We start from the raw sequence: 21,931 nt of genomic DNA on the forward strand, positions 1-21,931 counted from the left end.
CATAAACCAGACCTTCTAATAACATTTCCTCAATGCTACAAAACATTTGAAATATTTCATTCCTTTAGTTTCACAAATGTCTCTTTAATGAAAAAGGATGATTAATGACTACAGTAAATACTAGGGAAGCACAAGTCCAGTTTTTTTAGTCCTGATACTGATAGTGAGACATGCACTTTGGATATCTGTCACTACTGAGTACCAATCCAATACTAGAGTTCAATGAATGATAGGGGGTGAAGATAGTGTCATTGAATTTGTGTCTATGAATGGTGAGAGCGTGGAAGTTGCAGAGCAGTTAACCTACCTAGGCAACTTAATCCATCAATCTGCAGACTTGGACTCACGCATGGGGCAATGGCTTTGACAGGACAGTGTGCTGTTCCAGGTATCTGAGCATTAGGCCAAAGTCAGTCTTTTGGTCCTTGGTGCTCCCAAGGCTAAATATCTAATACCAGCATCAATGATCAGCCAATAATAAGTCTACCCATTAAACTAATTTATTGCAAACTTTTTTACTAGCAAAGCTCCTAGGTGTATAATTTCCCAATCGATGAAATGCAAAACAGAAGTGCATTTAGCTGACCAGTCTAAACTTACATGAATACGCAACGATAAAACAACATTGCACTGCAACAATGCTAAGTTGTTTTGTAGAATGTGGCTAATACTGTACGTATATGCATTGGTAGCACCATCAGCCATCCATCCTTTTTGCAGGTTAACTATAATCCCTTTTTCTAGATCAAAATAGTGCTAAACAGCACCGTTCCAAGATGCCATCAGCACTAAAGCAGTTAGCGGTTTATATCTAATTTAAGAGCATTGTGGCAGCAAGGCAGTCGTCACTAAAGCTGTTATAAGCGATTTATTTTTGGTGTCGCATGCCCACTAAAACAAAACAACCCATCAGGGTCTTATTATTGAAGCCATCTAACAGAATAACACACTTCTGCAATGCCTCCTCACGCTGCACTCTCACTTGAGGAAAACAAGCAAGGGACGATACTCCAGCCAATCAAGGCTCAGGTCAGAGGGAGCATTCCTATTGGCTGCTGTAGTAAGTGCGCTTGCGCCTCTCAGCTCAGTAATAAGTTGATACAATGGCGGAGATACCAGTGGTGTTTGGCCCTATGTAGAATTTGTTCATGCTGAGACGAAGTGTGTTCTTACCTGTAATTCGGCCTTTGATTTCAGTGGAAAAGTGGAGCAAAATCACGAGAGCTTTGCCACCATCAGTATTTGACTCAGCGACATGCACATTTGGGAGGAGGTATGTGAGAATAGGGGTGGAGCTACGGAGCTCAAACACAGAGAAGAACAGGAAGGGAGAGAACTATACAGTTCTCATAGAATGTTACATACTGAACCTTTAATAACAACTACAGTGGCAACTAGCAACAGGCAGCGAAGTTACAGCTGATTTGGGTTGTTTGAGCCTAAACAGATTAGAAAATGTCAATCTTGTATTTCTGGTGCTGACCAGAAAAGGATCAGACTTTAACTGCTTTGCCGGCTAATTACCTTTAGCACTTACAACAGCATCACTCGCCCTCTGCTGTCACCGTGAACACTCATTGACTACAAGCTATGGATTAAATGTATACATACAAAATGTGCAAAGCAGCCTAAGCCAGTGAGTCCCAACTTCTCCACTCATGACCCCAAAATAACAGTGCCAGAGACCAGTGACCACTGAAATACTCTCCAGACTGATTTGAAACTGAACTAATTTCACTAGAAAACTTTTGCTCTATCTTAAACGGCAAACAATGCAAGTCCATGGAACAGTGCTTGTATTTTTATATTATAATTGTGATTCCTACCACTGCACTTTAAAATGTGATCTAGCTCTAATTCTTAATTATTGTTTTTTTTAACATATTGTTTATTATCCGTCTCTTCAATAATATCTGTCTTGATTATGATGTGTGCTGCTGACCTTTTGGGCAGGTCACCCTGTGCATAATGATGCACAGAGTGCCACACACCCTTATTGGCCCTTGCCAACACTGGCATAATGACACAAAAGAACAGAACAACCTTAAAAATGGCAATATTATTTGACATAGTCATGTACTGTGAGAAAGGCTAAAAGCAAAACACAAGTAGCCACCTGCATGGAATGTAACACTGGATAAATTAATTTGATAAGTGAGGCCAGTAATATCTGTGTGTCTTAAAAGATCAACAGAGCCTTTATCAATAAACTAGACATTAATAGTAAATACACAATTGAAATAATTTTGAATTTTTACTTGTTTGTTGCAGTGGTTTTCAAAGTGTGAGATGGGCCTCCTCAGGGGGTGCCACAGAACTTCAGGGGAGGCACGGAACCATAAACCAGAAAAAAGGTGATTTTCTTTGCTAACTTCTGCTGTGCATGGAGCAAAATGGATAGGTTTGTAGTTACTATAGGGACTATGCTTTAGAGTCAGCTATTCTAATTAGGATTTTCCTGCATTGGTCTCAATGATGCTCAAGTCAAAGTGTTTGATTTGCAAAGATGTACAAGCTAATGACAGCATAAGGCTATGTAAAACTTGGGGTCATCTAGTGACCAAACTAGGGGAATTTTTAACAGGAAGTGAAAGGAATTTCGGTCACTGATCAGTGCATCAGCACTGATCAAAAGCAAGGATGGTCTGCTGTTATGCAATCTTGCATCAGCTGTACAGATGAAAACATATAGTTCCCACTTAATTAGAGGGAAAGGCAGATGTTTAAGGACATTTGCAGACCAAAATATCAAAAAAATAAAATGTTAAAAATGTTAAAGATTATACATAAATGTTGAAAAATGTGGTTGTTTAATTTTTTTCCAGTATTTATCTTTATGTGGGTGGGGGTCCACCGAATGAATAATTTCTTCTTGGGGGAGGCTCACTCTCCATCACTTTGAAAACCCCTGGTTTATTGGAAGAAATCTGAAAAACCCACCTTTGACATCTCAGGACTCTCTACTTTGGGAACCACTGCCTGCACTCCACTTTCAAAGCAATTTTATAAAAATGCTACCATTGTCTCTCAAAACGTCATGTGCTACAGTGACCTTATAAAGCATTTCATTGATGAGTCACTGATGACACTTAATTTTGTTTAATGTTGTTTCATTCTGTTAATAGCTGTTCATTAATTCACATAAATGAATGCATGTATTAATCATCACTTTGTTTAATTCAGTTTTCCTTGCATTGCTTCTTGGAAGGTTTTTGTACTGATCAAATGAACTAGGTAAGTGCATGTTTTTTACTCAGAAGGATAACTTTTGTGCTCCATTTATTAGGTTATGCCGCCACCTATAGGAGGTCAGTGTATACTAGAAAACTAAGTAGACTGACCAACTGGTAAACCAGCTGCTTTATCAAAACACAAAATATGATCAGTATTGGTGTCCGCTGATCTTACTAAGCCTAATCAGGGTGTCCCTATCTCATCCCTCATCTTCAGCACATTATACTGTACAAGTTCAATAATTATTCTCTTCATTCATCCCTTGCAGCAAAATACTGAACCACTGAGTGTCTTTATGTGTTGCATTTTCATGTGCTGGCTATACTGAAGATAAGACTTCATCATCCTCCTGATTTAATGAGTGCACCTCCATGACTACTTGTACTGAACCTCCTCTGAGGTTCAGCTTATCTGATGTACATGTGGAGACGATGCTGAATAACACAGCATTATCTTTAAATGGATTACATTATATCACAATCACTGGACAAAGTCTGTTGTGTAATTTTCTGCAGGCCAGCGGGAAAACGATCTCTGTAATTATGGTGGTCACGTGTTCAACCTCTGGAGGTTTATAATGTAGCAGAAATAACAAATAAACAATTTATCCAGATATACACACATAGATAAGATCTGCTTTCCCTGAAGGATTCACTCTGGAAATGAGGCACAAGAAAACACATCATTAAGAGACACAGTGCAGGGTAAAGAGAAAGAACCTGTTTGTTTTTAGCTGTGAAAATCAAACATTTGCATTAGCGAGCCTTGACAGAAGAATGAATAATAATAATAACAACAACAATAATTATCATAATAATAATAGTAACAATAATAGCAATAATAATATTGATTGTAATAACAATAATAATTAACTATTTTTTTTAAACATTCCATGATGTTTCAGAAAATTTTATGCAGAAGAAAGGTTTTAATGTGTTTGCGGAGATTCAGATTATATGATGATGAGGCATTTAAATATGTCCTCCTTATGGCTCTTATTTAAGGGTGGTGTCTTGGCATTAACAGGCCACAAGAGGGCAGTATGGAGCTGCAGATTCATTCAATAAAAAAGGCACAAGAGGGCATCTTTGGAGTCCTCCACCAAGACATTTGGAGCAAAAACATTATGTACTATCCTTAACCACTAATTAAGAGCAGAGCCGTTTAATAAGCCGACCTGAAAAACATAATGATAAAATTTCATGTTGAATTTCAAAATAAAAGCCATACGAAATATAGAAAATTCTCTATGCATTTGGTAAGATTTAACATACCCGCAATCCCCATTACCACTGACTCATTTTAGTTTAGATTGATAGTTAACAACCCAACGATGCAAGAGTATCAAGGGAATCTGAGGTGAACTTTCAACATAAAAGCCAACGAAAATATTTAAAATTAACTGTGCATCTGGCAAATTTAAATTTGATTTTTAAAATAAACTCTCTCATTTACTCTTTTCTACACGTGCAGCACAAAATTTGGTGAGGCTGGCTTGACTTTTGTTCCAGCAGTGGGGACTTGCTTGACTGCAGTAAATTTTGGAGGTTATTTAAAATTCCTACTAAAAGTTTTGTTTAAAAAATTGGCAAATACTTTTTTTTTTCCCCAGAGTGAACTATTTGAATTTTGTTGATATCTAGAATGTCAATGTTTAACTAATTTGATAAAAAATTTAAAATGAATAAATGTTAGCCAATACTAACATCATACTGATATGTAGTTTAGACCTAAAACTTGAGTCTTTAAAACACAAAATTAAAAAATATATATTAATAACATGGTGTTTGTAAATAAAACAAAACAAAAAAACACACTGGGCTTCCTGCAAAAATTTTAAATGTTTTTTTTTCAACTCCTTTTTTTTAAAGATTTACAAAATCATCCTAAAAACACATTTTATATATATCACAGTTTATTTATTTCCTTAAGGAAATTTCCTTTGAAAACCTTTACCAAAACAGATGAAAACTGACTCTTACCTTATGAAATCTACATTTAAAAAAAGGGGAAATTTTCTGATGAAGCTTAATGATGAAAATCTGAAGCCAAAAAATAAATTCTGCTGAAATATCTATCAATAAATGCATCAAGTAATTCACAATTTTTCCAAGTTAAAAAATGTAAGGCTAAACTCGATAGCTCTTATAGGCTATGTTCACACTGCAGTTGAAAGTGACCTGAATCTAACTTTTTTGCTCACGTATCTGATTTTTTTCTGACAGTGTGAACCGTGCAAGTCACATTGAATGTGACCGTTTGCAATCAGATTCAGGCCACTTTTGTATGTGGAAGTTAACTGCAGTGTGAACAGGTAAACAAAAAAAAATCAGATCAGAGAAAAGATCAGAATTGAGCATTAAGGCCTGCGGTGTGAACGTAGCCATATTTACATGCCATATTCACACAACTTTGAAAACAAAACCAATTTAAAATTCCTGATTAAAATGTGTGAATATCTGAAGACAACTACCCCCCTAAATTTTTCAAGTTTCAACCAATTTGTGGAAAAATACTTATTTCAAAAGAAAATTCCAGACAAAAGCTAGCAAAAATAATAAAAAATGTCCTTTAAAGGGCCTGATAATTAAAAACATAAGGAACTGAATAATTTATGTCCATCATTTTTTAAACATTACCATTGTAATTTGAAATACCTTTTTATTATTTGCATGACTTAAAATGAAGTCCAACAAAGACAGATTTTATCTTCTACAAATCTATCAGTAAATAAGTCCCGAAGATAAAAGCTTGATTTATTTATATAGCTCATAATTAATGTGTGATGAATCAGGAGTTAAGGTAGTTGATTATGTCAAATAAAATTTTTTCCAAATTCGACTCTAGCAACCACGCCCGATCCAAACATCCAAACTAATATAAGATCAAAAAAAGACACCTTAAAATATAATGCAACTTCACCATCAACTTCATTTAGAAAAAAACAAGAAACAAAGTTTCGTTATTTAAAAAAAATGTATTTGTATGTACTTACATACTGGTGTCAAGAGTATGCACCAAAAATGTCACGTTGACTCACAAATACAAAGAAAAAAAATCTTTTTTGTTCAAATTACAAGTATTGAAAAACTATGTACAGAAAAAGGGCATGGTGACGAAATAGTACAGTAGAAACAAACTTACAGTCACATAATGTAGTTTAAATGAGGCTTCTGTAAATAAAGAAAGGAAATATAGAAACCTTCTACACAGTTACACTGTCTTGGTGCTCTGATCTTTTAATCGCATTTCCACTCAACAAAAAATAAGATTGTGCATCCCCTCCACGGTCCAACAGCAGGGTGTTTTATAGAGTGTGCTCACCAAAAGGACTTCTATAAAAACTGCAAGAAAACATACTCATCAGAAATGGAAAAATAAACTATTGAGTGGAAATACTTTGACTTAAAACGTGTCCTATAGTTGATCTTAAAAAGGTGTTACAATGGGGAAAAAAAGGACAGGTGGAGGAGAGGAGGTTTTAGAGCCCTAGACAAGCTGTGTGTGGAGGGTTAGTCCAGGGCTTTCACATCACCTCTCTACATGTTTCCCTGCTGTCACATTTTCCAGCTGAAACCGTGCTAGCTCACTTCTCTCTTTTGGAAATTTACACACACAGATCAAGATGAGACACAAACCAGAAATGAAAAGAGCTTGGATAATGGTGATCAGAAAGACTGAAAAAGCATCCTCACTTGTAAATAGGTGTCAATGGGGGGTAAAAAAAAAAACAAATGGTCAAGTGATGCAAATCCTGAAGCTCTTCTTGCTAAAGCCACAGAAACTGACCTGATATAAACTCATGGTGGAATGCCAGAGAGAAATCTAAAATGTCTGGATCTGCAACATTCTCACTGCATTACAAATAGAGGTTTGGGCTTCAAATGACATTAATATTCTTTCAATCCATCGTAGTTTAAGCTTTAAAGCATTTTCTTTTTATCTGCAGACATTTTTGGTCCCCCTGATGGATTCATTTCACTGGGGGTGTGAAACTGTGCCTTCAAAAGGAATTTGTGGTCTTATGGATCTAAAAGACACACAATGAAGGCTGGATGTTTGAATTCTATACACAGAGCTTTTGTGCAGGCAATGGAAATGTAGCCTCTTTTTAATTTTGCGGTTGTCAATATAATATTGCGGATGCTGACAGCAAATCAGAAACGTCATTTTAAGACCAATCCTCAAACCTCAATTTTGAAAAAAATTAAACAAGTCATGTGGGAACAGATTTTGACCATAACAGATTAAAACATACATCTGATAAAGATGTGTATAAAATATAAATACACACTGATCTCTGCAGACTGACTTGTCCAGTATCTTGCTTTATACACATCGTTAATGAGGTGCTATCGGCATGCTAGTGAGCCTGCCTCTCCTTAATTGAAGCAGCACAAGCGTGTCCAACGTCTTTCCAACAAGAACAAACAAAATGAACTAGTGTTGGAGCTTAAATCAAGAGTCCGCCATGGCCAGAGAGCAAAAACTACACTGATGATCTTACTTCAGCCAAACTTAGAGCTTGTCATTTCTGAATTTGGGTGGGCTGTTGTTTTGTTTGTGAGGTCAGGATTTAATTGAGAAGAATGTGTCTCTGGTGTATCATTGGTAGCCAGGAACCAGCTGCTCTTATGGACAGTTTCTTTCTGTATTTAGTCACTTTTAGCCTTTTTGCTGTCATTCCCGTTTTCCTCGGGCTCGATCCCTTCTGCCTCTTCTGAATGCTTCCTCTTCTTTGTGTCTTCAGAGTTAACAACAGAGGGGTGTGGCCGGAGGGTGATGAGGACGCAGGTCATATTGTCACATCCTGTCCCATCTCCAGATGTGTCAGGAGCCAAACAGTGCTCCAGCAGCTGTAGGGAGGACATACAAGACTTAGGATGATTTCCAGTCTTACCCATTACAACTTGGAGCTAGATCCATAATGGCAACAGAAAAAGTAGTACATATATTTTTTTCTAAAAACCCCAAACAATCTTTATATTCTGAACAACCAGACATTTTGAATCATTTTAAGGTGTGAATGGACGACCTGTTAAGGTGCTGTCTCTGTTGATGGTATAGTTTTTAACCCAAAAAGCAGCGAGGTCAGCCAAAGGATACATTGTGCTTCCAGCAGGGTAAATACAGAAAATCTGACATCAAATGTACTACTTCTTAAAACCTTTTTCAAGACCCTCTGGATATATTCTAAGATCCAATTACATTGGTTGCACAGTTTGATGCATGTTTTGTGCAGATTGTAAAAAATGTGACAGAGTTAAGGAAATGCAGGTAGTATTTGCAACAGAGTATGCAAAAAGAGCTTTCTTTGAGATGCTAGCAGTGCTAACAGTAACAGACTCTATGCTAATATTACATAAGCCAAAAGCTTTAATGGGAAGCTACTTTTTTTGCAAAATTATGTTCAGCTTTAAGGATGCACTGATAGCTCAACGGAGCTAACTGTCCTGCTGTGCAAAGGTTGCCATTACATTCTTCCCATGTGGAGTTTGCAATCCTGCTTACTACCTGTGCAGTAGTTCACCTCTCTACCTCCAGTGACTTTACATTCCCACAGGCTTTGTAAAATTGCCTGGAATCAAGCTACTTATCTGAGGATTATGTTCAATCAAACGCCTTAAGTTTTATTTACTTATCAGTAACTAATGTTTTCTTTAAATGCAGGATTATGGAAAAATGAGGGAGTGAAGCTGTTAAAACAGATGTTGCTAGCTTGGTCTACTTCAGTATGTGTCCCAGCAGGCTTTGCACAACAAAGTGCAATGACTAGGGGTACATTTTAAACCCCTTGCATGCAATAGCTTATAGCTGCAGTCCCACTTCCAGTTTTTACAGCTCATTTCTCTGCATTAAAACAGAAACATTGTTTGCAATATGTGAAAGCAACCAACTTTCTAGATGGAAAATCTTGTAAAAAGTGCTTCCTACACTATTTTTTGTCTAGAGCAGGACTAAAGCATAATGTACCCCTTCTTTGTCAAAAAACATTAAGTTTTTAATGAGCAGCAATAATGTTGATTTAAAAAAGTCACTATATGATATCTTCTTCCAAACCAGGGATAACATTCCAGACTTATACTGGAGAATATTATTCTATCCTGCAAAAACTGCACCAAGAATTTGCCGAGAAGCAGTTAAAGAGCTCAATCTGTAGATGGCAGTGTGACACTGATTTTGCTTTGGATGAAACCATCTTCAAGTACCATGTCTGTAAAAGGGTGCTCTTCCACTTACCTCTTCCACTATGGATGAGAGGGCTCTGACTTTGCCACTCTGGTCTGGTTTGATCCTCTCACTGATGAAGTCCACCACCTCTTGACTGCTTAACACATTCCTGCACAGAGCACACATAGACACAAGGTTCATCATTACAGTGAAAATCAGGAAAACAAGAACAATCTGGTGTGCATCACCATGATATATGTCTGTTTTCTGAAAAAAATGAAGTGTACAGCTATCCATGGCCTATGGTCTATCTTTAAGTGAAAGGATCACTGGGGCATGAATTCAGATTTGAAGGCTCGTCCAATTAGTTAATTGAATGTGTTCATATAGTTTTGTCAGCTATTAAAAACAAAACAGGATGAATAATTAGTATCATGAAACCACCAGTGTGACAGCTCAAACTCACCAGATGCCATCGCAGGCGATGACCATGAAGTCGTGGTCCTCATTGAGTGTTAAAACTTTGACGTCTGGCATTGCAGAGATCATCTGCTCCTCTGGAGGCAGAGCTTTGTTCCTCTTATAGAAGTGGTCACCTGTGAGTCAGAGTCACAGTTAGGCAAAATACAAAATAAATCTGCTCACAGATCATATAAGCAACGTTAGCAAAAGTTTAAGGACTGCAAACTGAGGGCTGCCGTTGAACTCATTTCTTATGCCAAAACCTAAAGACTCTCAAAATGTCACACAGTGAATCGTACCAATAGCTCTGGAGAGGTTCAGTCCACCATTGACCCGTCCATCCATGGTTACCTTCCCTCCAGCATTTTTGATGCGAGCCAGTTCCACCTCATCCTCCGGTTTGTGGTCGTATGACATGTCAACAGCTTTACCTGCAGCAACACATGAAGGGAGCGGCCAGATTTTCATAACAGAAGTCCTTTTGAAAAGTATTTGCCACGATGAATCTAAGTGTCAACATTGTGAGAGCCTAGCTCTTTGAATGGCTGCCAAAATAATAACATAGTATAAACATATATTTAAGTACACCACAATTTAACATTTTTTACCAGCACGCAAAGAGACATTGACGACATCTCAGTCCTCCTGTCCTTAGATTAATCTGTCACCTGCTTTAGTGTGCTTCTAGTACTGGGTGTGTTAAACCTTTTTTCCAAGTGCTATGTTACTATGCAAAACTATTGGTGAGTTTTTCTGTGGGCTGTCTGGTAAACTATTTTTCAAGGTGCCTTTCAATTGTAAAACTTCTACTTGATTTTTGTGACTGCCAACCTTAGGGCCCTAGATGAAATCAAACTATAATTTCATGTTATTACAACTTCATATTCTTCATAAATTGATTAATGTGCACTGTCCTGATTCAGACAACTCCAATTCAACCTCTTTAATGCAGTTGGATCTGTTGTTGTAACTGTAACACCCTAAATCTTTTCTAAGACAGGAAATTTTTATCATTATCTGTCTGCTGACAAGGTCAATACATCAGTTTTGTGTACCATGACATTATCAACCAGGAGCTTGCCTACAGTGACAGCACAGCTAACTAAAAGGTATCCTCTATATCCAAGGTTCCTGGGTGTTGTTAATTTTATTTTCTAATTTTATCTTTATTTAGTTAAACTCTTCTACAAAAAGATAAATAGTAACTGAAAAAAAGTTTTGACTTACCACGCTCAGACACCACGCAGCGAGAGTCTCCAGCATTGGCCACAATCAGCTGTTTCCCTCGAATGAGAGCAACCACAGCTGTGGTGCCACTGTCTGAGCCAGGCTGCGGATACACAAAGACAGAGTTGCACAGTTACAACTCCTACATACGAGATAAACAATCTAAATTTGTGACACGCTCCCCACAGCTCCACATGTCCAAAGGCGGATCTCTGGTCAGCTCCACTTTTGGACATCTGCACTAGAAATAAGATTTCAACATGATATTTAAAAGATTTATCATATCATGATGACCTAAATCAAAAAAACTACCAACTATGTGATGTGTTCAGGTTGTAAGCTGCAATTATACAGTTCTACGATTTATCACACTTAAATGTCTTGGATCATCAATCCAATTTTAATATGTCACAAAGACAACCCGTTCTGGGTTCTTTTGTGACCTCCTGGATGAGTTGTCATTGCACTCTTGGTTGGCCGACCACTGCTGCGAAGATTCACCACTGTTCCCAGTTTTCTCCATTTGTGGATAATGGCTCTGACTGTGGTTCGCCGAGTCCCAAAGCCTTGGAAATGGCTTTGACACCTTTTCCAGGCTAATAGACTTCAATCCTTTTGTTTCTCATTTTTTCTTGAATTTCTTTGGATCATGGCATGATGAGTTTCTTTTTGAGATCTTGTAGCCTACTTCACTTTGTCTGACAGTTTCTACTTAAGTGATTTCTTGATTCAACAAATCTGGTAGTAATCAGGCCTGGCTGTGGCCAGTGAAATTGAACTCAGCTTTCAAAGAACTGTGGTTAATCAAAGTTTACTCATAATTCAACAAGGGGAGACAATTACTTTTTCACAAAGGGCCAGATAGGTTTGGATCCCCCCCCAAAGAATTAAATAATCATTTAGACACTGCATTTTGTATTTACTTGGGTTGTCTTTGTGAGATATTAAAATTGGTTTGATGATCTGAACCATCTAAGAGTGCTACATTAGCAAAAAAACGGAATCAGAAGGGGGGCAAATACTTTTTCACATGTATTTCTAATTGGAAAAACTCCTTTAGACACACCTCCTCTTTGCCATCCATTCCTGGTAGGCACATTTCCTCCTCCTCTTCTTCATCTTCAGAGTCTTCCTCTCCCTCTTCTGTGTCCTCCTCCTCTTCCAGCTCACTGCTGTCCCCGTCCTCTTCTTCGCTGCCATCTTCTTCATCGCTACCCTCCTCCTCTCCTTCCTCAGACTCCTCACTGTCATCAAAGAATCTGGACTTGGAGTCTCCTGCAGCCTTTGAGGACAAAGAGGAGCAGGAGGGACCTGCATCTCCTTCAGCCTTGCCAGCCTTTTCTCCCCCATTTGAACTCCCTGACCCTCCACAGGCAGCTGATTTAAAGGAGAAGCAAAGTTTGACATGTCAGTGATGAAGTATTAGTGAATATTTCAGTTAGCTTTCAAGTTAAGCATCAATTTATATATTTATAATTTATAATATAACGTTTCTGTTTTTGTGTTTCATCTTTCTGCAGGACAAATATCAACTTTTAAGAGACTCCCAAGTCAAGGCGCTGTACTTGCTGCACTGCCCTCACCTCCTGCTGCTCTCCGACAGGCCCTCATCTTAGACCCGCACGCTGCTCCTTCACCCTCCTTCACCTTCCCATTAGTCTCCTCCTCCACCTCTCCATTTAACCCGTCCTTTTTCTGCACTTTCCCAGCTTCATCTTTGTCTTCTGAGCCCCCAGCTGATGAGCTGGATGATTTTTTAGCAGCTGCACTAAAAATGACAAGGCACAAATAAATGATTCATTTTCCATCTTTAACAAAAGAAGCCTCACGTTGTTCTTTAAAGGTCAACAAACAGAGGTGTTGTTTTTCCATCTATGAAACATTTCTGTGTAATCTTATTCAGAGTTTTACTGATTCTTTAAAGTTCAAAATAAATCTTTGATCAAACATTAGTTAATTCCTGGTATTAAAACTCAAAATAAAGCTTTGTTTAACTACCTGATAGCCGCTGAGTGCTTGACAGCATTTAGGTTCTGTCCATAACGAACCAGCAACTCTTCTATGGTCATGGTGGCTTCCTCGTGGAGCAAAGCTGCCTCTTCTGTCTCCACTGAAAGGAAAGGTCAGAAGAATCATTGAAAAGTTGTAACTATCATCTCCTATTACTGCTCATTATCTTCCATCACAAAAGTCCATTATCTGATGTACATAAGTATTTTCACCAATCTATCTCAGATTACTACATGTCAGCCTACATGCCACTTTATTTCAATTTATTATTTAAAACTTTTTCTATCAATCTGACTGGATAATTGATCAACCAATAACTGCCTAAATATACACAGATAAATTGTTTCACCCCCGAATTATTACGTGAATTTGGTTTTGACTTGTGTACTCACAATCATCCTCCTCTGCCACCTTTTCAACGGGCGGCTCTTCAACTGGACGTCCAGCGATCTGGACAAGCTCCTTGATGACTTCTTCTGTAGTAATTCTGCCGTCAATTGCCAAGAAGGCATCCTCCAGAGCCTGGAAACACCATGCAAAAAGATATTTCAGGAAACCTATTAACGAGATCTAACACATGAGACTGAGCTTATGGTTGATGGTATTTATGTAGCATGTCTGTTCAGGAAGTTATTTTTTGTATGGATATAGTGAAGATGAAGAGAAGGGATTCTTGATATAGACTTCCAGTCCATCCAAATGCCAAAAAAAAACTAGTGTCAGCAGCACACCTCTCCATTATGGAGGTATGTGCTCCATTTTAGGTTAATTAAAATGTGAAATGTTTTGGTTTTCACAGCTTATTACCTTTTGCAGTTTTCCATCTTTGTAGGTCTTCTGCTCCTTGATTATGTCAGGAAGGTACTTTGAACAGTACAGAGCCACTTCTTCACCTAAATGGGATCAGCAGGTAATATAAAATCTCAGGTGAGATGTGTATCTGTAAACACAGTACTGCAGGAGCGTAAAACCATAAAAGAGGAAGAACAAAATAAATAAAGGTGTGGTGTGAAACAAAAGGAAGAGCATATGTATTGCTAGAAACCGATTATGACCAGTGACACTCAGTTTTGGGAGACACTGTGGATTTTGCTGAATGAACTACTGAGTTATTGCTCATCCTAACAGTTCAATGCATTCTAAAAAATTTTATGAAAGACGACAGCAATTTGGCAGTGGGCATTACCTCCATGTCCATCATATACAGCAAACATGGCGGTCTCCTCATCAAACTCTGGGATACAGTTGTGAGCATCCTGTAACACAACAAACAGCATTTAATACAGTTTAACAGACAATATGGCACTTTGCAAAATGGTACAAAATACAACTGAAATCTTTCTCTTCCAAATTAAAAAAAAAACAAAAAAAAAAAACAAAAAGCAAACAACTACCTGTGCATCTAGGATATTATCTCTTCCCTTTTAAAATCCTGGTATTAACATAGAGCATGTCTATAAGATGGCTGTCATGACAGTAGAATTTTAAACTTGAATATGACACCAGTATAAATCAATGACACCAGTTTGGATACCACAACTACAAAAATAGAAGTCCTTGGCATCAAACATTGGGTACTCCCTTGCTCTCGATTGCCAATTAATGCAAGAAAGCTCTTGCAAACTGTCTTGAGTGCACGGATAAATTTGCAACACTGCTAAAGTATTCATGCAACTAAGACTGCACCCTCTCCTCTGTATGTTTTGAAGACAAATAAATGCAACTTTTGCATCTTCGTGAGATGCAGAAATTACTACTCAAAAGAGTAACTTTTGACAATCTTTGTCCACACTTCCTTTCCATTAGGTTACTTATATGTGAGCCTCAAGCCACTAATGTACGTTTTTAATCTTCTTAATACTGATGTAGTGCAGTTAGTAGGATGATATATTCAGTATGTTTTATTTCCTCCTGACCTTGCTAAATGAGACAAAGCTGCAGTGTTCACAATACAACAGACGTCACAGATCAGTAAAGCTGCTGGATATATTTAGGGCAACGAAGTTTTTGTGGATCAAACTTTGTGGATTACAATCACTGCAGCTGATAGTCTGAGAAAATGTGGTTGAGTGAGACAAACTCTTAAGTGTACGCCCAATAACACCATACTGATAAGTCTATTGAAAGAAAAAGCCACGCACTCCTTATCCCGCCATTTACAACTCAAGGTACATTTTGTCTCATGTGTGTTCGAGAGCGGCATCATGGTTGTCTTTGGTACAATCATCCCTATTCTATCTCACCTCCATGGAGACGCGCCAGCCCTGCATGGCAGAGAAACCGTAACTCATCCTGCTGTTGCCGCCATCGGAAGAGGTCTTGGTCGTGTTAGGTTGCGACAGATAAGCCCCCATGGTTGTTGGTTTCTATGGCTTTACACCTGGGAAGGAGACGACATAAAAGAAACAGCTCTATTTAGGTTTACTAAAAGAAACACACGTGTCACCAAGTACATTTGTCACACTTAATAGCCGTGTTTAAATAGCTCGGCTTATTACAGTTGCTAGCTAGCTAACGTTAGCAGCACCACAACAAAAAGTAGACGCATCAGCTAGCTAACATCACAATGCTAACACCCGGCTAAACTTCTAGCCGTAACCTCTGCCCCCGCTGTGAAAGCGGCTGCGCAGTTGCAAAAAAGATCAAAGAATCAACGCCGACGTTAACGTACCTTGTCTGACGGAGCAGGATGAGCTTATAATCGAACCCCAAAGAGAGAGATTCACATAAGAGAGATTGCACGTGTGGAAGCAGAAGCCGCTATCAACAGTCAGACTAAAAAGAAGCTGTGAAGGAAGTGAGTGCGCGCGCATGTCCCTTTCGTCCGAACAAGGGGGCGTGGTCATAAAGACGTCACACGTCAACGTCTGTCCATTTGAGACTGTTTTAAATAAACTAAATGAACAAACATTTAAATGACCACTTACAGGAAAAGTACAATAATACCAATCTGGTATGGAAATAAATAAAGCATTCAAGAAACCATATAACAAGGAATGCAGAAAATAAACTATCAATTCAATGTGACCACAGTGTATTGAAACAAAAATTTAAAAAGGGAGACAAAATGAGAAACGGTTAGAAATCCAGCTGCAGTAATTTTCTGTGTTTTATGTTTGTTAATATACCAGGTGAAGAGGCAAAACATTCAGCTTTATAAAGTATTGTGAAAATGAATGCACCTCTTTAATATATCTTAAGGCTTTAAAAATCCATCTTCATGCATTTTAAAATCCCTCATGACACCCATGAAATTTAAAGTTTAAGAATGGTGGTCACTTAATTTTAGGATTAAATCTAAGGGATAAGAAAAACATGTCAGATTTGAATTTTTTTTTTTTTTGTCACTTGTTGACCAGAGGACATCAGGATGTTTTGAGTCATTATTTCTCAAATGCCTGCATCAGATAAAACCCTGTAGAAACTGAGTTGACTTGAATATTGTCAGTTTTTATGTATTTTTATTTTCCACTTTTGAGGGTTTTTTGTAAAACTAGCTGAAATGCATCATACCAACACAAACAAGACAACAGTTTTAGTTTGAGTTACAAGAATAACCTAATTTAGAGCTACAACACATTTCTGAAGGGAAAATAAAGCTCTTTCCTTATACAGTTATCTCTATTTCACAATATTTTCCATGCTACATGTGCACGTATCAGCCTCTAATTGACTTGCAAAGCCATTTTTTTTTTTTTAAATTTACATGTGTGGTACCCAACATTTAACCTTTTAAGCTGAATCCCAATTCTTTACAAAATGACCATTTATCTCAAAATAAAATAACTATACATCCTCATCACCCAAAAGCTCAGACTCAGAGTTTACATATACAATCCATTGTAAAACATTGTTTTTATTTCACTTTATTTGTTCATACAGAAAATCTTTTAGATGTTGTACTCTCTCAAACAGATACATTTTTTCCTTAGCAAACAAAATTAATTTGTATTTTTCAATAATAACCGGCTCTGGCAGCAATTTTGTAATTGATTTTTTTCTAAATACTCCGGTACAGCAGATGGCGTCATGCACCTGAAAGTTGAGCTTAAAATGCGCGAAATAACCCATAGAAGAAGAAGGAAACAGTGACGTCAGTGATTCGACATGGCGCGGGAAACCCGGGAAATAATGGACAGTAGCCGAGATCTCGGTACCGAGTCTGAAAGCCACTATCCGTCGACTTTAAAACTGTATGAGGCCCAGTTTTTCGGCTTCACTCCGCAGACATGTATGTTACGAGTCTACAGCGCCTTTCAGGACTGTCTATCCGACATCTTGCTGGTTGTGGAAAAGGTTTGTGTGAGGCAGCTTAGCAAAGGAGAGTCGGACGGGTCTGAGGAAGTGCTCCGGTCCCGGGCCAGGGAGTGCAGCCGTAAACTGCAGCAGTACCTCGATGACCGGTTTAAACAGCTGTCGGAGCGGATGGAGTCACTTCTAATTGACCGCTGTTTCTCCATACCGCCCAATGTCCTGCTGCCCGAGGACCAGTCCCACAAAAAATACCCACAACACATACAGGTGAGTGTCGGGGGAGATCTCAGTTTCACGAGTAGCTTTTCGACGGCCCGTATGCGTTATGGTGAATCTGATCAGACACTGCTTTCGTTTTTGTGTTTAAAACTGATGTTCTGTGCAGTTCATAAACACGATGTTAATGTCGACAGTATCTCAGCCCTGATTTTGGCTGTGAAATGGGTTTTCTGTTCACATTCTTTTGTCAATGACAAATGTTTGTCAACAAGGCCGACATTATAAGCTAAACTGATGAATCAGTCCAGACTTCGTTCACAGGCTACAAAATCAGAGGCAATGTCCCCAACTAATACCACTTTGGCATCAGCAAACTTGTCCTAGGCATTATTTCATGTTTCTGGTCTTAATCAAGCCCCTTTTTAGCCTTTATTCCACAGAATTAAAGATGATCTGGTACACTTGATTCTTTCTTAGGTAGGATAAACCAGTTTGAAATCAAAACTCCCTCAGCTAATTTTTGTTTTTTAAACGATTCCTATTTTTGGACTAGAAAATGCAATTTAATCTTAATCATCACCCTTTTATAGAAATACTAAAGCTTGACTTATACTACTGTACCCCTCCTCTCCCTCCCTCCAAATTTACTTTAATCCAGATTTTTCCCCTGCCCTTGTAGACTTTGCATTTCTTTTGTGGTCAGACAAAGGTATTTAAAGTTTAGCAGATTTTTTGACCCATGGTGTTTAATCCTTTAAACAGCTAAAGGTACAATTCAACATCCCCTCTACACAATTTGTCTGCTATCTACAGGTTCACATCTTTGTCCACTCAAAAGTAAGGTCAGATAAAAAAAAAAAAAAAAGTACTGCAGGGTCCCTCCCCCTCAAAAATCAACGTTTTATGATCCCCAGCTTCCTCCAGCAGAGGGCAGCAGAGGGAGTCAGCTAAAATCACCTTGGGAAGCTGACTTTCATTTGAGATGATGAATGGGAAAAGGCTGGTCTTATTCACAGTGGAGGGTTGTTTGTCTTAACTAAGCTAAGGAAATGCAATTCAAAAGTATTTATAACTAAAATACAACATTATTACACTTTTGCTAATCAATTTAAAAAGGGGGTAATACCCCACTTTAACTTTGACTGTATTTTATCCACAAATTCGGGGAAAATGTTTGAATGAAATGTTTGAACTAATTTAGATGCATAAAAATAATTAGATCCTGTCTTTTTATTTTGAATTCTGCAACATGTTTGAACTTACTGATGTTCTTTTTTGATCCAAATAGGTGTGCATTACCTCAATGGGTTGCTAACAAGCTCCCTCAGCTCTGTAGTTTTAACAAATCCCCCTAAAGGCCATGACCTACTGGCTTAAGGACAAACCGTTAACATTTCATAAAACATGGGATCCCTTCTTAAATATAAATATTGCAATTCTCTTCTATTAACATCTAAAACTATTTTACCTCCAGGCTGGAGACAGTTTTATCTGCGATTATCACACTTTTGCTCTGTTCCTTCCAGGAGCTGCTGAACCTCGAGTCTTCCATTGTTGACCTTCAGAGCGCCTACGAAGCAGAGGTCTGTGCCAGACAGGCCTTGCTGGCTGAGCTAGAGGAACAGAGGGAGATGCAGAAGCAGCTGGATGGAGTCCTGTCATGGGTCAGAGAGCTCCAGGTGGCCTGGGTGAAGGAAGGTAACGGCAGCTTTCATGAAAGCTTCCAACTGGTGATGGAGTCCGTAAAGAGACTGCAGGAGGCCATTAGGGAGGTCTGTCATAAAACATCTCTCTGAATGGATCTCAGATTTGTGAAACAAACGTTTAAATTGTATCCTGTTCTAAGTCTATCTGATACAGACTGGAGAATTCAGCTGAAAAAGTAATACTTTGTTAGTCCAGTTTTAATATCTTTTGTTGATTTAAACACGAGTGAATTTCTTCCTTAAATGCACAACTATTGTAGCAAAGCACAATACTTACTCTGAATCACAGAGCCTCTATTTAAACCTATGGGCTGGTTTTGCCAACTTGGATTGTACCTTTTCACAGCTGTGACAACTGTGAAAAGATGACTGAAAAGATCCTTAAACCCTCATAATATGTCCCATTCAGCGTTTTCTTTATATTGAAAAACACAGCAGAAACATCAGCTACTTTTATACTAATGTACCTAATAAAGGAGGTGGATGGAGTTCTGTTTGTTTCTGTCATCTACCCCCTCATAGCTTCACCTACACTGCTTGAAATTAAGACCCATTATCTGAAAACATCTATATTTCTTCACTTTATTTGTATCACTACTTTGTATTTGTTGAATTTTCTTTCATTGGTTATGGTTTAGATGTTTTAGACATTAGGTCCCCATGCCAAGAGCTTCAGGATTTAAGATGCACTGGTGCCCAGCAGAGGGCGCTCTGTGTATGTGTACAGAACTCACTCAGACTAATACACCCTCACCCAGTCTACACATGCAGGTATGTCCAAATGGTCAACACTTCTTTGTTCACTCTCAGCTGCAGTTGGGGTTCCCAGTCTCTGGCACCTTTATTTGGGGTCGTGAGCTGAAAAGTTCCAGAACCCCTGTACTGTAGGACTATAGGATAGGGTTGTCCTGATACCTGAATTTTCAACTACAGTACAATTTTCGTAAAAATTAACCATCTCGATAGAATTCCAAGGTACCCAGTGATGGAAAATTTCTTGTTCTTACTTATGATTGGGAAAAATGTATATTTTGCCATTTAGGCAAACTGCTGGCATTTTTTGTTGGATTCATTCCCTGTGTATTACCAGTCCTATGAAATAGATGCTTGGGTACTATTGGATGCTGTGAGTCATTATATTTATAGATTGTATTGTACTAAAATCATTAATCAAAGCGGTCAAAACAAGCTTCATGTAGGATATGAAGCCTACTAGAATTATTTTAAATGAAACAGACTGCCAAATTCTGCAGGGTGTTTATATTCACATTATTATTTCTTCATTTTACAAAATGTGTTGACTGTTTTGGATCTGAAGTCATTAATGCAGTAGACCACTAGAGGGCACCAGTGCTTTTTATAAATCATGTACCCATTCGTCCTCTGTGATCTGACTCATAGTCCCTGTGGAAATTGAATGATCAGGCTGGTAAAGTGATCCAGAACTGAAATCCCTCTATTTTAGTGAGATACAGGGAGGATTCATGATTGTTAATACTTCCATTAGATTTTCAGCCCCAACAACCACAATTAAAACTAAAAGTACACAAACAACAGGAGGCTCAGTGTAAACGGTAAACATTTGTTTTAGCATTCCTGGGATGTGTGTGTTTGTGTGTCACCTGCCTGTTGTGGCTTGAGAAAGTATCTGTCCAAATGGGGAGCTTCAGCAATTAATTGTTTCTTTGTATGCTGGTGTTTCCTGGGCCTGGATAAATATGATCTCTGTGCTGTAATGGTGCTATTGATATGTTTGTGTTGTAATAAATGATCGATAAAATCCTGTCTATCTAGAAAATTGGCAATTTTTTCCTTTATTTAAGTGCTACATGTAGTTGGATACATCAAAGGAGGTAAAAATGGGTGGAAATTTGAGATATGGGCAGAAAAACTGGTAAAAGGGGGATAAAAGATGGCAGAATATTTTGGACGTGGTAGATACAGGCAGAAAAACTGGTAAAAAATTGTTAAAAGTTGGAGATAAGGGTTAAATAAAGTGCCGAAAGTGAGTTAAACAGTGGAAAAATTGGTAGAAGCAGGAAATATGGTCAGAAAAAGTAGTGAAAGTTTAAAAAGTGGCAAAATTGGTTTACAGTGGTAGACATGAGCAGTAAAAGGGGTTCAAAAGTGGTAAAAATTGGTTAAAAGTGGTATATATGGGCAGAAAAAAGTGGCCATAGAATGGTAAATGAAGGCAAAAATGGGTTTATATTGTGAAACGGGGGCACAAAGGGCTATGAGAGGCAAATATGGGCAGAGGGAAGTTGCAAAAATGGGTTAGAAGTGGTAGATGGGGGCAGAAAATGGGGGAAAAGGGGCCGAATTGTGTTTTAAAAAAACATGGGTTTGAAGAAGCAAAAAAAAAGTTAAATATGGCAGCTATAAATTTATAATGGCAAAAATTGGTTTAAAGAGGCAAAAAGAAAGTGTAAAAAAGAGGAAATATGGGTGAAAACTAGCCAGAAAGTGTCAAAATTGGCCTGAAATGGTGAAACGATGCTCACAGTAATGGAAAGAGGTTAAACATTTTTCCAGAACAGAATGAATATTTTTAACATCAAAACCTAATGAACACTGATAAATTTCATATCATGAAATACTTTGTGGTCATAATCATTGAACTGTCTACATTGGTATTGGTATCTCTA

The 21,931-nt window shown here is 38.0% G+C and overlaps 2 protein-coding genes across 2 annotated transcripts; one reads left to right on the forward strand and one right to left on the reverse strand.

The window, feature by feature from the left end:
* Positions 1 to 6,196: 6,196 nt before the first annotated feature.
* On the reverse strand, positions 6,197 to 15,914 carry ppm1g (protein phosphatase, Mg2+/Mn2+ dependent, 1G). Its single transcript, XM_041791973.1, has 13 exons — positions 15,776 to 15,914; positions 15,348 to 15,484; positions 14,291 to 14,360; positions 13,912 to 13,997; positions 13,497 to 13,626; positions 13,093 to 13,204; positions 12,678 to 12,862; positions 12,161 to 12,471; positions 11,095 to 11,197; positions 10,167 to 10,298; positions 9,872 to 10,001; positions 9,475 to 9,574; positions 6,197 to 8,090 (listed from the first exon to the last, which is right to left on the reverse strand). The coding sequence occupies exons 2-13, from the start codon at positions 15,456 to 15,458 to the stop codon at positions 7,890 to 7,892; spliced, it is 1,671 nt and encodes a 556-aa protein (XP_041647907.1). The 5' UTR covers positions 15,459 to 15,484; positions 15,776 to 15,914; the 3' UTR covers positions 6,197 to 7,889.
* A 1,293-nt stretch (positions 15,915 to 17,207) lies between these two features.
* mis12 (MIS12 kinetochore complex component) lies at positions 17,208 to 21,086 on the forward strand. Its single transcript, XM_041807835.1, has 2 exons — positions 17,208 to 17,625; positions 19,104 to 21,086. Exons 1-2 carry the CDS (start codon positions 17,212 to 17,214, stop codon positions 19,371 to 19,373), a joined length of 684 nt encoding a protein of 227 aa, XP_041663769.1. The 5' UTR covers positions 17,208 to 17,211; the 3' UTR covers positions 19,374 to 21,086.
* The last annotated feature ends 845 nt before the right edge of the window (positions 21,087 to 21,931 follow it).

This window comes from Cheilinus undulatus, linkage group 1 (assembly GCF_018320785.1).
Source record: "Cheilinus undulatus linkage group 1, ASM1832078v1, whole genome shotgun sequence".
NCBI classification, from domain to species: Eukaryota; Metazoa; Chordata; class Actinopteri; order Labriformes; family Labridae; genus Cheilinus; species Cheilinus undulatus.